This window comes from Antennarius striatus, chromosome 19 (genome assembly GCF_040054535.1).
Source record: "Antennarius striatus isolate MH-2024 chromosome 19, ASM4005453v1, whole genome shotgun sequence".
Taxonomy (NCBI): domain Eukaryota; kingdom Metazoa; phylum Chordata; class Actinopteri; order Lophiiformes; family Antennariidae; genus Antennarius; species Antennarius striatus.
This window is the reverse complement of record NC_090794.1, coordinates 17,294,130-17,309,957: the sequence shown is the minus strand read 5'-3', so window position 1 is coordinate 17,309,957 and position 15,828 is coordinate 17,294,130. Positions and strand designations below refer to the sequence as shown.

At 43.3% G+C, this 15,828-nt stretch overlaps 1 protein-coding gene across 1 annotated transcript in view; it reads left to right on the top strand.

Annotated features, from left to right (window-relative positions):
- Positions 1-15,828, top strand: part of nt5dc1 (5'-nucleotidase domain containing 1) — a 54,286-nt gene that overhangs the window by 26,386 nt on the left and 12,072 nt on the right. Inside the window, exons 7-8 of the mRNA XM_068343313.1 lie at positions 8,850-9,024; positions 11,093-11,190. Of these exons, the coding sequence (XP_068199414.1) occupies positions 8,850-9,024; positions 11,093-11,190 (273 nt within the window). The remainder of the gene's footprint in view (positions 1-8,849; positions 9,025-11,092; positions 11,191-15,828) is intronic.

The window sequence follows — 15,828 nt, the reverse complement described above, 5'->3', positions numbered from 1 at the left end:
TGAAGTGAATGAGTTACAACCGTCATCATACTTGTATTTGTTATGACATCCCGCTTCAAAGTGGTGATGTATTGTAATTGTCAGTGTTCTTGTGTTCATCTGTTCGTCCGTCCATCCGTTAGTCCACCAAATATCTTCACAACCATTGCAGATACAAAGATGAAACAAAAGCACGTTACTCAGGCAGCAAAGGGGATGAAAATGAGATGATGACCTTGACCTTGAGAAAACTATCTCAAGGTCAAATTTCAACTTTTGTACACTCAGAAACCGGATAATGTAGAAAGACGAGGGAGAACGCCAGTGTGAGTAAGACCATAGAGCAGGGGTCACCAAATGGCGGACCGCGGTCCGGATCTGGACCGCGTGATGATTCTGTCCAAACCCGTGACCACTCCATGATAAATTTATGAGAGTAGATTTTCTTGGCGCATTTTTACTTGCGGTTCTCGGCTACAGACGGCGGGCGCTGCTCCTCCAGTTAATACGGTAATAGATCCACTCAGTTTAGCCAATCAGATCGTTTGTCTACCCTGTGCTGTCAGCGTACCAGGAAGTGAGACAGCTCGCTGCCGCTGTGAGTTTACCGCTACAGGAGCACAGAAGAAGGGAGACAGCAGAGCTCCAAACGAAGGAGGTGAACGAGGAAAACCGCTGCTTAACAATGAGTGGACCGAATTTATGTTTATTCCTCCGTCAGGCAGTTCAAAACCATTTGACCTCATGTGGTTTGAACACATAGCATGAATTAAAAGTGGTGACATGAAGCGCCACTACGAAACAAAGCACAGATCTTCTGCGCAGAATTATCTCCTGAAGTCTGAGCTGAGGGCAAAATGACCCAGAAAAATGCAAACGAATGTTCACTAAAAGCATGGTGGAGTTTGGGGCAACATCAAACATCTTTTAATGATGGGGCAGTTGTGAAGAAGTGCTTAAAAGCTGTTGTTGACATTTTGTTTGGGGGAAAACAGAAAGATGAGATGTGTGGAAAAACTCCCAACGTCAGCTTCAACACAACCAGAACATCAGAAATATTAACCGCTTGATGCAGCTATTCAGAGAGAACCGTGTGTGTGTGTGTGTGTGTGTGTGTGTGTGTGTGTGTGTGTGTGTGTGTGTGTGTGTGTTTGTGATAATGTGGATATAGTGGCCGACTATAAGACACAAACTGGACTTGGGTTCGGACCTTTTACTAAGAGGACATTTTTCTAACCCGACCTCCGTCACTTTTAATTGAATACCCCTACCATAGATCAAAGCACTAGCTTTGATCTATGGTCTGAGATATTTTCTATCCTCAGACATTTTTGCACATATCTCAGGAACTGGTTAAGATAGAAAGAGGAAACAAAAGGCGTTACAATCAAGGAGGCAAGGGGATGAAGATTAGATCACAATCTTGACCTTGACAAACTAGGTCAAGATCACATTTTCACTTTTATACCTTTTTAGTTACACATCTATGAAACTTTATGACAAATAGAATGCACCACTTACATATTGGATCATGGATCTATTATTAAATGACCCTAATCTATGAAAGTAGGTCAGGGTAAAATTTAAAATCAGGGGAGTCGCGGGAAGTTGCAGTTCTGACTGCCTTGTTAATTTCTATTTTAATTTGACTAAACGCTTGAAGGGAGTAACATTAACTCTTAAGTTAATATTTTACATAAGGTCCAAACTGCTGTAGAATCAGGTTTGTTTGAACTATTACAGAACGAATCAAATCCTGTATTCATAGATTCATAGATTCATTTCCTACTTTGTATACATTATAGGAATGCAATCTCATTTTTCCAAGGTGTTGTTTTATGTTTTCTTCATCATTTTTAAATTTTCCCATTCCAAACAAAAAGGTAAAAAAAATATAAAAACTGTATACAGCATTGAGTGACATGATGCAGCAATTTGTGGTCAGTCTGCCAAAAATGGAAAGTCCACAGACAGAATGTACCGACCACTGTTTTCCACTCGGTTCCAACAGGTGCCATAAACACAATTTTGTCTGGATGCTTTTTTTGGAGAATATTCTGAGATTATAGCTTCTCCTACTGGATTTTCTCCATGTGACTCACATACACAGACATTGAATCTCATTATGTAGGAGACACTGAGTAAATCTCTATTTTTCATACGTGATTTTAGAGCATTATCATCCATGCTTGGTAACTGGATGAAGGAATCGAATGCGCCTCTACGTCCGGCGTTCACATCGTGTTTGGTGGGGCTGTTTGTGAAACGCTCTCGTGCTTGGCTCTAATTGACACTGCAACTGTTGATTTGTGTATCCTGTCTGGCCTCTTTGATGTGTGAGAAAGATTGAGCTGCTGCTGCTTGTGGTTCTCCCTCTGACGCTCGGCAGCTCTCCAGCCCTCCAGGCAGGGCGCCCAGCCACAGGCCCGGGGGCCTTCAGGGCTCCTCAGGCCGTCATTCACGGCCAGAGGGAGCAGGGGCCATTTTTACTCACCGGACGCAGGCCGTAGGAGCTGGCACTGGTGACACCCCAACAAACGAGACCTCGCTGGGCATTGATCTGTCACTCAGTCCCTAAATGCACCGTTTTATTAGCGTGGTTCTCAGTTCAGTTCTGACATGGGGGGCGGGGGTGGTGGTGTCGGCCACATCGGAGGTAGAGTTACCAGCAGCAAACGGTTTGAAGCTGTGTATGGCTTCAATACAAAGTTCATTCATTCATTCATTCATTCATTCATTTATACACTCTGGATACCTAGCCAGTTTTTTTTGTCTGCATGTATTCTCATAGTTGAACACCATTAAAGGGGGTCAACTTTTTATCAATCAATCAATCAATCAATCAATCAATCAATCAATCAATCAACTTTTATTTATGAAGCGCTTAATCACACCGTCAGACATTTGAAAGCGCTTTAACAGACAGACTGAACTGAACTGAACCTCCAACTGAACCCTCCAGAGCAATCATAAGCAACAGTGGTGGTAAAAAACTCCTTCATTGGGGAAGAAACTCCAGGCAGGACCTGGACTCTGGAGGGCAGTCGTCCGCCTTGACCATCTGGGTGGAATAGAAATACACTGGGGATAGAGACAGGTCAAGGAAAAGAGAGACACAGAGAGAGAGTGGCAGATAGGCCAGATTGAATTTCCAGTCCATATTGTGCTATTGTTGCTGATTTCCTGTCTTCCATGCTTGTTCCCCACCTGTCGAGCAGAAGCACAAAGACAGCGGCAGTTTCTTGCAAACAAAAAGTATAATTTACTGTTAGCAGCAAATTAAAAGCAAAGAAAGAGAAATGGCAAGAGCTCCAAAGTAACTCCCTTTAATGGGAGAGACAGAGAGAAATACCCTCAGCAGTCTAGGCCTATAGTTAGGTGACTGTTGTGGACCAGGAAGTAGCAAAGACTAGTCAGGATGAAGTGAGGAGGGCATTGAAGAGGATGAAGAGTGGTCCTGATGATATACCTGTAGAGGTTTGGAAGTGTCTAGGAGAGGTGGCAGTAGAGTTTCTGACTGGGTTGTTCAACAGGATCTTAGATAGTGAGAAGATGCCTGAGGAATGGAGGAGAAGTGTGCTGGTGCCCATTTTTAAGAACAAGGGAGATGTGCAGAGTTGTGGCAGCTACAGAGGAATAAAGCTGATGAGCCATACAATGAAGTTATGGGAGAGAGTAGTGGAAGCTAGACTAAGGGCAGAAGTGAAAATTTGTGAGCAGCAGTATGGTTTCTATGCCAAAACAGAGTACTACAGATGCAGTATTTGCTTTGAGGATGTTGATAGAGAAGTACAGAGAAGGCCAGAGGGAGCTGCATTGTGTTTTTGTAGATCTAGAGAAAGCTGATGACAGGGTGTCCAGAGAGGAACTGTGGTATTGTATGAGGAAGTATGGAGTGGCAGAGAAGTATGTTAGAGCGGTGCAGGACATGTATGAGGACTGTAAGACAGTGGTGAGGTGTGCTGTAGGTGTGACAGAGGAGGTCAAGGTGGAGGTGGGACTGCATCAGGGATCAGCTCTGAGCCCCTTCTTGTTGCTATGGTGATGGACAGGCTGACAGACAAGCAATGGAGAGTGTGGAAAAGAGGTGAAGAAGCGTGTCCAGGCAGGATGGAACGGGTGGAGGAAAGTGTCAGGTGTGATGTGTGATAGAAGAGTTTCAGCTAAAATGAAAGGAAAGGTGTACAAAACTGTGGTGAGACCAGCGATGTTGTTTGGTCTAGAGACAGTGTCACTGAGGAAAAGACAGGAGACAGAACTGGAGGTAGCAGAGATGAAGATGCTGAGGTTCTCTCTGGGAGTGACCAGGATGGATAGGATCAGGAATGAGTACATCAGAGGGACAGCACATGTTAGAGGTTCTGGAGATAAAGTCAGAGAGGCCAGACTGAGATGGTTTGGACATGTCCAGAGGAGAGATAGTGAATATATTGGTAGAAGGATGCTGAGTTTTGAACTGCCAGGCAGGAGGCAGACCAAAGAGGAGGTTTATGGATGTAGTGAAAGAGGACATGAAGGTAGTTGGTGTGAGAGAAGAGGATGCAGAAGACAGGGTTAGATGGAGGACACTGATTCGCTGTGGCGACCCCTGAAGGGTAAAGCTGAAAGGAAAAGAAGAAGAGTCTAGGCCTATAGCAGCTAATCTAGTAGAATCTATATTGTTTCTAACTGTAGGCTCTGTACAAGAGGAGGGTTTCTACTCTTGAATTAGCTAAGGCCAATGCTCGTTTTAGTCTTTCAGCAAAATCTTTGCGTGGATGTGACCATCACCGGCCCGCTCTGGGAACTAAGTTGTCAATCTTTATTAGAATTTCCTATTGTGAGCCAGAGAGGGAAGTGCTGCACCTTGGGTTCGATTCCTGCTCATGGGCCTTCGGCCCCCTGACCACCCCCTCACTCTCCTCATGTCATGTCATGTATGTTTGACTGGCCGACTTATTGAAGGAAAAATGACCCCCCACCTCAGAAAATAAAGAAAAAGGTAAACATAAAACAAGATTAAAACAGCTGTTCTCACCAATATCCACGCCTACGCTGGACACTAATTCACCTCCAGCTCATGTTTTTGGTGGTGGGAGGAAACTGGCACAAACATGGAGGACTTGTAAACACCCAGAAATATCTCACAACCCTCCTACTGTGACTTAAAGGCGCTACCTGTTACAGCAGTGTGCCTCCCCAGTTTGGCAGAGTTCTCGATAAAAATTGGATTCAGCAGATTCGAACATGTTCTCACGAGAGCAGGAAGTGGTTGGCCATGCCTTCAGCAGTCGCTCTGCATCTGTCTTTCTTTATCAGTCCTGGGCAAACTGAGCAGGCATTGCAGATCTGGAGGAGGCAAAGACTCCTGCATCACCTAACATGGGTTGTGCCAAAAAAGTTGAATACCCCCCCAGAGACTGCAGCTGATGGCCAGCTAGCATATTATCTATGTTTTACCCCTCTTGTGGAGGAAATACTCTCCATAACAGCAGGTGGTGATAGCCAGTTCTTTAACACTAACACACAAGAGTGTTAAGAGCAAACTGCTTCCTGATTGGTGAAGCGGTGTTTCAGAACGTTGAATAACAAGGAGACTTGTAGAGCTTGTTGTAGGTATCTCATCAGAGGTGGCGCAAAACTATGGAGTGGATTGGTCCTATTGGTGCAGCCACAACCTATGACACCTTAAACTCCAGAATATCCATGCGTCTTGGACTTACGTGAGGCACAAAAGTGCTTTAAACAGTCTATCAGAATGTGGGAAAAGGTAATACAGATAGAAGGTGGTTTAATATCAGTGTGGGGAGGGTTCATAAATGTTTAAATGACCGTAAATAATAAGATAAATAGTTCGTCGCTCTATCACGGAATTCATTAATCTCCTGGAACGCATTAACCGCAAAGAACGAGGCGACCTGTATTCTAGAGTGCGCTTTATCTTGGATAATCCCTGCTCTGGATCAAAACAGGCCAAATTCTTTTCTGCTCAATTTTCAAATCTCATTTTATAATGTCAGTCTCATCTGGTAACCATGTGTCACTCATCCAAGGTGGATAAAATTATGAGATCTTGCTTAAAGGAACAATTAAAAAAGCTGACATTGATCAGATGGTAAACCTTCGGCGTGTGTCTGCACACATGCCTTCCACCAAAGCCCCATCCCTCCGCAGATACAGAAATTCTTGAAAATTGGTTCTGTAATTTTTGTCCATGTTGAAATTCATTCTGATTGTATCACACAGTGATGAAGAAAGTGGAAAACACTCATGGATCTTCCCCTTCATCCAAGAGTCAGTGGGTTTAGATTTGTGTGAAGATCTGTCCACAGTTTTTGCGTCATCCTGCTGACAAACTGACTGAACACGTAACTAACAGGTGAGAACATAACGATAGAGGACACAAAGAAATTGCAACACCAACATCTAACATGACAGCCGTGAATTTGGATGACACTTTTCCCCAGCCCGTGGTATCCATGTTAGAAACCACATCCCAGTTTGTGGACTCTGGTCCTTAAAGCAGTGTACTTGGGTGGTAAATTTCCGGTCCCAGTGGAACGACTGCTAATCTCTCCAGCATTAAACATAACAAAAAGAACGGTGGTGAGGTCAGTTGTTGTTTATCCTCTCTCACACACAAGTGCGACATGGGAGTTTGCTGACTGGGAGCTCTCTTAACCTCCCTCAGCTGACCTCCCTGACTGCGGGTAATGAGGCACGACTTGCGCTCCACTGCAGGGTCCCAGCGGAGACGCTACCCCCAGGAATGAAAGCGAAATGCTGATGTGGCTGTTTAGCTCCACGTCTAATGATCTGTGGACGCAAATCAAACTTCTGATGAAATATGTTTGAAAATCAGAAGCAGATGTTTACATCTGGGGCATTTTTTAAAGGTGTGAACGTTGAGCTCTTGATTGGAATCTTTGCTTTTGCTTTCTTGTGTTTGTCGTCATCTTCTGGTTAAAACTCTTTACTGCTCTTTGAGGACCCAAAGGAGCTTTTTCCATCTTAAGATGATCTTATGTTTCACCAGCGGAGGGCAGCATGTCCAAAGGGGTCAGACTTTCACAAGACTTTCCTGAGTCACTCAAACTCATCATTCACATTTGTGACACAGACGAGGCACCCTGCTTAGCTTCAGAAAATAGCTTCTAGTCATGCTCTCTATGCTGGGTTAACACCCACAGCCTTTTGTTCAGGATCAAGAGTTCACAACGACTGCAAGTCTTGGGCTGGGGACCCATGTGGGCCAAAACACCAGTGTGAGCTGACAGTGGGGGGTGCCAGTTCACCTCCTGAGCACTGCCAAGGCGCCCATGATGGGTTATTTATGACTCCTTCTATTTGGTGTTGGTACTACTTTCTATGTGCTGGTGCTACTTTCTGTGTGCTTTGTCTGTTTTTGTGTACTCACTGTACTGTGCGTAGTACGACGGAGAAGTTAATTTCCCTGACGGAACCTCCTTAAGGGATCAATAAAGTTCTACTCTATTCTCTACTCTCTTGAGCAAGACACCGTCCCCTTACGTGAGACCTTCCTGCCCTCTACCTCCCATTATCTGCATGCCTACAGGCCCCGTGTGTGTGTGTGTGTGTGTGTGTGCGCGCGTACGGGCCTGTACAATATATACGTATACGTGTGTGAATATTTAGAGTGGAAAAAAAATAATTTCCCTACAGGTATAGTCATAGTCAACTTTATCGTCAAATGTACCATATATGCACGGCATGCTGTACAGCACAGATGAAGTTGAAGTCCTCTCAGACCCACAGGCAGTAAAAAAACACGAAAAGAACCGCTCTAGCGGGAGAGAGAGGAGCCCAACAGAACCCAACTGAACCCTCCAGAGCAAGCATAAGTGACAGTGGTGGGGAAAAACTCCCTCATTGAGGAAGAAACTCCAGACAGGACCCAGACGAGGATGGTTATCCGCCTTGACCAGTTGGGTAGAAAAGAAATACGCTGGGGATAGAGACAAGGAAAGAGAGTGACAGATACTGTTGGGGGGTGGGGGTGGGGGGTTAACTATCACTAAAGGAGTGATTTTATTATCATTAAAGCTTAAAGCAGTGATCAGAATGAAATGCATTCGCTTTAATGAACACAAATAGAAAATCTCAAACATTATATTTTACTCACAGAAAATTCCAAACATGTTTCTCAAATGAAGTTGGAGTTTTCCCACATGAGGTTTTGGGATCAGAAGTTCACTACATCCCTCCAGGTGTTCAAACTGCTGGCCCCCCCTTCTACCTCTTGTGAATGTGGACAGCACAGACATTTCTGCGCTGTCCAGAAACATGCAAGGACTTTCTGTAGAGAGGAATGAGGACCAAGAGAATTCAAGTGACTCAACAGACATGCTGTCGTGAACACACACCCTTCCTCCACACCCAACATGGTGTCTCCTGTTTGTGAAAGACGCAGCACCACTTCTCATTTATGACGACCTGTAAAGTACCTTCATTTTCCTGCTGTGGGAAGGTTTCACATTTTAAAGTGAAATGTGAAACTTTGGAATGTGAAACAAGTGAGACATCACTTGGATCACGAGTGATGTGAGACAGGTGATGTCTCCCAAAAGTCTATTCCGTTCCTAGATCACCAGAGAGAAAGTCTTGACCCTGATCTTAATTGTCAGTTGTTCCATTTTAAGCACCAGTAGCTGGACCATATCCGGTTAAAATCTATTTCCTCTGGAGAAATGAACATTCTTTGAAAAGTCACTCCCTTGTATGGACTACTGGGGGCAATCTGGGGGCGACAGACCACAGCTCCCAGTAGTTCTTACTGTATATTGTATATGTTCCAGCCCACGTTTGTCCCATCTGCCTCATGTCTCTGAGATTAAAGCTGCTTGTTCAGTGGGATTTGTGTGTTCCTGCAGATGATGCAGGAACGTACTTCCCCAGCGTGAAGAGAGACCCGGGCCGGTACCTGCAGCCTTGTTCTGACTCTGTGAAGACCTGGTTGCACAACATGAAGACTGCAGGGAAGGTCCTCCTCCTCATCACCAGCTCCCACAGCGACTACTGCAGGCTTATCTGTGAACACATCTTGGGGTAAGGCTGCTCCGCTCGGATCGCAAACCGGCCCCTTCCTACGAGAACGGGCACAAAGGTTCAGAGGAGGTGATGTATTTAAGTTTGGGTGTTTCGTGTTGTGGGTGTGCCACAGAAGGCCTTTCTGTCTGAGCCACCTTGTTGTAGTTTGAACACTGCTGTTGTACATGAGCAGCCTCCCTCTGTGTGCGCTGCACAATGTGGGCTTTAGTCCTGTTTGTATAACGAAGCTCTCAATCGAGGCAGCAGGAGAGCCTTGAAAAAACACGGTGTCCACGCTGCTGCAGCGCTTTAACAGACATAAGCCCTCTTGTTCTTGTTATCTTACACTCCTCTGGCCTGGTTAGGTGGTCTGTTCTTTCATTCTTCATACTCAGACCACTTTGTGGTCCAGTAGAACCCTCCCCCACCCCCTCACCATTTCCTGTTAGGCAGCACACAGCCTGGTCATTCCTGTTATTCTCACCCCGTTCCCCTGCTGTTTCATTGCCTCGCCTCATCTCGGTCTGTGACCTGCAGAACCCCAGCTGTGCATCGGTCTGTATTTTTTCACAAAATTACGTTCAAATCGCAGCTTCACCAGGCTGAGATTTGAACGCACAGATTTATGCTGTGATAGCCACAAGGGGGAGTCAAGCCAGAGAAGTGTATTTCATTCAGACGTCGAGTTGGCCTGTTTCAAGACGCGCCAAATCAAAACGAAACCAGAGATCCTTCAGTGTGTGACTCAAGAGGCAGCAGAGACTTCTCCTGCACCACTGATCTTTACCAGAGAAACCCATGACTGGCCTGCGGCCAGCGAGGTGTGGTGGAGTGACTCGGCTGCAAGCCAGTGACAGTCAGCTGTAAGAAGTAACACATCAAGGCCAAAGCTGTCCGACAGGATGCTGCTGGCTGAACACCCAGCCAGCTTCCTGGTGCACAACCACCGACCGATTTAATGTCACAGCAATGTAAAACAGTTACGTGGTCTGATGAGTCCAGATTGTTCCAGAGTGACGGGTGCATCAGGGTAGGAATAGAGGCAGCTGAATTGCTGCCTAGTGCCTGCAGTACCAGCCTGTAGGGGGCAGTGTTTTGATCTGGGGTTGCTGCAGTTGGTCAAGTCCAGGTTCAGCAGCAGGATGTGAGGTCCGCTGACTACCTGGATGTACTGAACGACCGGGTTTTTCCAGCAATGGGTTTTCTCTCTCCTGATCGCGTGGACATATTCCAAGACGACAACACCAGGATTCATCGGGTTCAGTTTGTTGAAGACGGGTTCAGAGAGCACGGAACATCGTTTTCACACACGGATTGGAGTCCAGTCCGTTGAGAACCTTTAGGATGTGCTTTGTGCATCGGTCAGACTCTAACATTAAAAAAAAGATCTTTATTGAAAAATGAAGGCAGCACTAGAGGGGAATAAATCTTGTGACATTCCAGATTATCAAAACAATGCCACAGCAAAATATAAAGTTACGGTCTGCTTAACATCAAATTCACAATAATTACCATTCAAATGCTTTTTTTCCCTTTAAGATTAAGATTAACTTTATTGATCTCCGTAGGGAAATTATGAGCAAGGTTTAATTTGACTGGAAGTCATTCTCGAGTACTACATTTTAATTGCAATCACAATTCAACCACAATTAAACCATAGTCATACAGACCATAATGTTGTTATCATCCTTTAAATAAGGAATTTTAGTGTCCAATAACACTAACATACACATCATCCCACATCAGACTCATTCGTACGTGAGGATGTCCTTCCTGTTTTGTGAGGCTGCGTTGGCTTCTGATCGTATATGGACGGGTGTGGAGAGATTCTTCTAACATACACCAACTGTCCAGCTCCCAGCATGCTCTCTGTCACCTCATAGCTGTATCTGTGGGAGTGTATACAGCCCTCTGAAAGTGTTTACTGTATTCATCTAACCCTTCCCTGTGTGTACACTGTTTATTACTCCATGTCCTTCATCATACACAGAGACTGCCTCACTCAAGTATTTGTATCTGGATGCGGTCCAGGCATTGTTCTCCACGCAGCGGCTTCAGGCTGATCTTGTATTTTTGGCTGTTTCAGGAAGGATTTTGAAGAGCTGTTTGATGTCATCATCACAAATGCCCTGAAGCCAGGATTCTTCTCCCTGGTGCCTCAGCAGAGGCCCTTCAGGACCCTCGGTGAGTCTAAAACGCTTCAGTGCTTATTTAATAAATCTTACATGGGCCTGTGAAGTAATCCAGACCGTGTGCCCTAAAGTTCAGTGCACTGGTTCACTCAAAGTATGTTTAACTCACTTTTCAAACAGAGTACAATCCAAATGTAAAGAGAAGAGCGACGCGGTTGTGTTTTGTCCCCTTTATTGTAATTTCTGCTGCCATCAAGACAGAAATGTAACAGTGATGGTCCACAGACCAGATGAATCCTGTCGCAGCTGGGACACCGGGGGTTGAATTGACACCAGAAGCCAGAACCCCCTCATCGTTACCCGTCACAAACCACATTCAAAACAGTTTGTAAAGCTAAAACATTGTGTGGAGGAGGAAGAAGGGATCTCAGACACTCGTCCAATAACCGGGGCACTAACTATAAACTTTTACAGTGTCGTATATACTTTATTAGGTTAGTAATAGATAGATAGATAGATAGATACTTTATTAATCCCGGAGGAAATTGCATATCAGAGAACTGAGATCAGGCTAGCTGGGATCTAATTTGAAGGTGAACATTTCAAACATGTGTTTGCTATGTTGAGCTGCCATCATGGTTTATTCACCTGTCAGCACCTCGGTTCCTTCTCTACCTCAGCCATCAGGAGCCCAACACCTGGGGGCTGGACGCTCACGCAGGTGTGTGCTGAAAGAAGCATGGGAGGTCATAAGGATGGAAGGTCGAATTCTCTCGCTCTCTGTTTCCGTGTCTCTCCTTCTCTCTAACACAAGAATGAATAAAGCGAAGAAAATTGCTAAAAAAAAAAAACCCCAAACACCTGAGGCACCTCCTGATGGCTCTGAGAATGAAAATGACATCAGTCTGAAAGAGGCCGTGACAAAACTGATCCGCAAAAGATTAAAAAAAATTCTTGCAAGACACAAAAGGTTCGAGGGCAAAAGCAGAAAATTTTTTTCCTGTAACTCAACATGTTTCTGGATAGCGTCGGCTTTTATTTGAAGAGTAAAACAGGAAGTGGTGAACCAGATTTTACAGAGAAAGAGTTTTATAGATTGAAAAAAAAAAAAGGAAATAAGTAATTTTGTCTGTTTTTTAAAAAAAATATTTAAAAAATTTTTTTGGATAAATGTTAAAAGGTTAGATGTTTCTTTGTTCAGAAAACGCATAGTACTATTAAAAATACTCTTTACGTGAATCTCTTTTGGATTTTGTGACGTGATTATTTTTTTAATTTGATTTTTATGAATAAATGTGATGTTAAAAATCAAATCTCTCTCTCTCTGTCTCTCTCTCTCTGCGTGTGTATGTCTCTCTCTCTTGCTCACACTCTTAAGTTTTGCCACGTTGGCGAAAAAGAAGAAGGAATGAATCATCACGTGCTCCTCTTGTGTAATCTGGATAGAGATCTCCTCCTGTAGTTTGAATCATCACGTGTTATTCTATTTTCAGTTTCTTTTATTCTGATTATACACCCTCAGGGGCCACAGAGCTATCTGTCAAATCCACTTATTTAAATTGTTTAACTCACACTATATATAATACTTAATTATTTAGTAAATTTTCAGCCAATTAAATATTTATTCTGTCTTAAGGTTCCACAACAAAAGTCCACCAGTTTTCGCACAAGGTTCCAGACAATGACTTTGTTGGAGCTCTCTTCATCGTCTCCAATCGATCACCGTGTTTCATGACTGATCTCATCTGTTGATTTCTTCAATAGTTAGATCAGTTACATTCATTGATACATTATAAACATAAACATTCTCCTCCGATGAAGCCCAGATTCACTTGACAGTTAAAGATTCTTCACCTTGACTGGATCTACGGCTGTTGTTAACTATAGATATTCATTGTTAGCTCCATGAAATGGTTGAAAATTCTTCCATCTTTTACTGATAGTAAATATGAAATTGACTTCCTGAAGGGAAAAGCCGAAAGGAAAAGAAGAAGAAGAAAGTACAATAAATTTACTGAACTAAGTCCTTTCTTTAAGATAAACCCCAGAGGTAACTTCAGAGCAGACAGAATAATCTACAACCTTCAGATGTTCTTGTCTTGTGGGTTGAATTAAATTACTGAAAGGAGGTGAAAAGTGCCTCAGGCTGACGGCTGCTACTGAATGCTGTCTGAGTAATCTAATCCATTTTTATGAGCATCTATAAGCACTGTCATAAACACCAATCAGCTGCTTGTGATGAATAATCGTTAGATGCAAACACTATAGACACTCCACTCTACCCATGCCTAAGTAGGCCTGTTTATTTATGCCCTTTTATTTCTATACCTATTCATGCTTTTCTATTTGTATGTTCTAGAAGGGTTATTTATTACTCTTTCTATTTGGTGTTGGTACTACTTTCTAAGTGCTGGTGCTTTATGTGTGCTTTTTCTGTGTTTTTGTGTACTCACTGTGTTGTTTGCGACTGAAGTTAATTTCCCTGACGGAACCTCCTAAGGGATCAATAAAGTTCTACTCTACTCTCTGCTCTCTAGATGGATAGAGAGATAGATCATTTTATTGATCCCCAAGTGGGGAAATTAAAACGGACATGGACCTTTTTTTCCATTACAAACACAACAAACTCAACATATAATACAATAATAATAATAATAAAAATAACGATTATAATGGAAACTGCGACAGACTCTTGTTAAATGAAATGCTCATTATAAAAATGCACACCTGCACATTTAAGAGCCTCCTGTTGGCTGATTTTTGATGACCGCTGGGAAGAGCGTTTGTTTTCTCCTCCTAAAATCAATTATTTACATTGAGTTGTAAAAAGTGAACCTAATGAAAGAGCTAATTCTTAAAGCCAATTCTTATTCTTAACTTCTTAAATACTCTGTCATCCCCCTGACAAATCAGGCTCAGGAAGGCAGTGTCATCTGAAAATATTTGCAGACGTCAAGAAGGAAGACTGTACGAAGTCGGACGTGAACAATGTGAATAATAACGTTCCTCGCAGAGCTCCTGTTCTAGTTAAGGCTCACCTGTCACACCTGTGAGCGAGTCTCCATCCATCCTCAGGAGGAATGTAGAACAGGTCTCTTTCTCTGCCCTTCGTGGTTTTATAAACTGAAGTCACACAATGCTAATATAATAGTACTTCTCACGTGAATCTGAAAGTTTGTTCTTTTTCTTCAAAATGAGGTAAAATCAATCTTTAATCCTCAGCACATTAAGTATTGGTGCGCTCAGACCATTTTACTCTGTAGCCCTGCACAATTTGATTGTGGAATAATCAAGGCCTTCCCTGTAAACGTCTACTTCAGCTACTACAGCATTGTCTGATCCAAAACCTGAACATATGGTTCAGCATTAATTGTGCCTTTACTAACATGCAAGTTACCAATGTCATGCACACCAATTCACCCCCACCCCCCCACACCACCATGGATGATGGTTTTTGAACTGTTTATTGGTAACAAGCCAGATGATCCCTTTGCTCTTTTCCCTGGAGGGTGTAATGTTCTGGAATTCTAAAAACAGCTTTAACCCCCCCGCCAGTCATTAAACTTTTGTGGATTCATTCCAATGACAGACTTTCATACTTTATATTACACATACATATTTTATTCAAGCATAAAACGTGTTGGCTACATGGTAAACCCGCAAGTCATTACTTATGAACTTGGTTGGAAGCGTGGCTTAATGCATGGATACATTACATGTGAAGGGTAAATGTGAAGTTTTGGACGTGTTCCTGCCTGACGGTGCAAAGAGAGGCTGTAGTGAGAACAGAAGGGCATGGCTGGATCTGAACTCTGTCACCGCTGCTCTGTTTTCACTCACAGCCTGGATTTCCCATCCTCCGCTCAGCCTCGCTGGAACGAAGTATGAGTTAACAGCTCTTTGTATGGACAGGACATACTCCTCATTTATAACACAGGTCGTCCTCAACCTATGAACACTGTTGGTGCCCGAGAGGTTTTTCCTAAGTTGAATTGTTCGTAAGTTGTTTCTAATTAAATTTCAATCTCTGATCTCCATTTGAGGTCATATAAATGTCATTACTACTCTAAATACGAAAGTTCTATTCACTAAGACTGACCAGAAACACGACAGAACATTAAAACATACCATAATAATAAAGTCTTCTAGTACTGTAATGTAACTTTAACATCTCTACCTCTGCTGAATGAAGTTTGTCCTGGGGGGTGTATTAATCCACTGAGGTGTTCCACCACACTGACATAGATGTCACTTCCTGGTCATAAAAAGTCAGACACGCCCCTTTATGGTTGATGACTGTTTGATTTCTATTAAGTTAACTCGGTTAACTCGACCACAGTTAACATCAACTAGAAAAACATTCAGAGTTCAAAACTGTTAATGGTTCTGGGCAGAAACGTAACCCTCCAACATTGGTTCCTACATCATTTAGTTCCTACAGGAGGACGACCCCTCCAATAATTAATAAAATAAGAACTAACAGCAGGTAGTGACAGTTTTCCTGCCGCTAGTCAATAGTCTACATTACTGCTCTAACTTTCAACCTGACCTGAGTTGTCTTTAGTCTCCATGAACAGAAATGCATTGTGGGTTCAGAAGTTCACAGAGATGTGGAGAAAAGAAGGAACAAACGCTGCAGGTGACACCAAAGTCTGACATCAGAGCAAACTGTTCACTGACTCTGAGATTT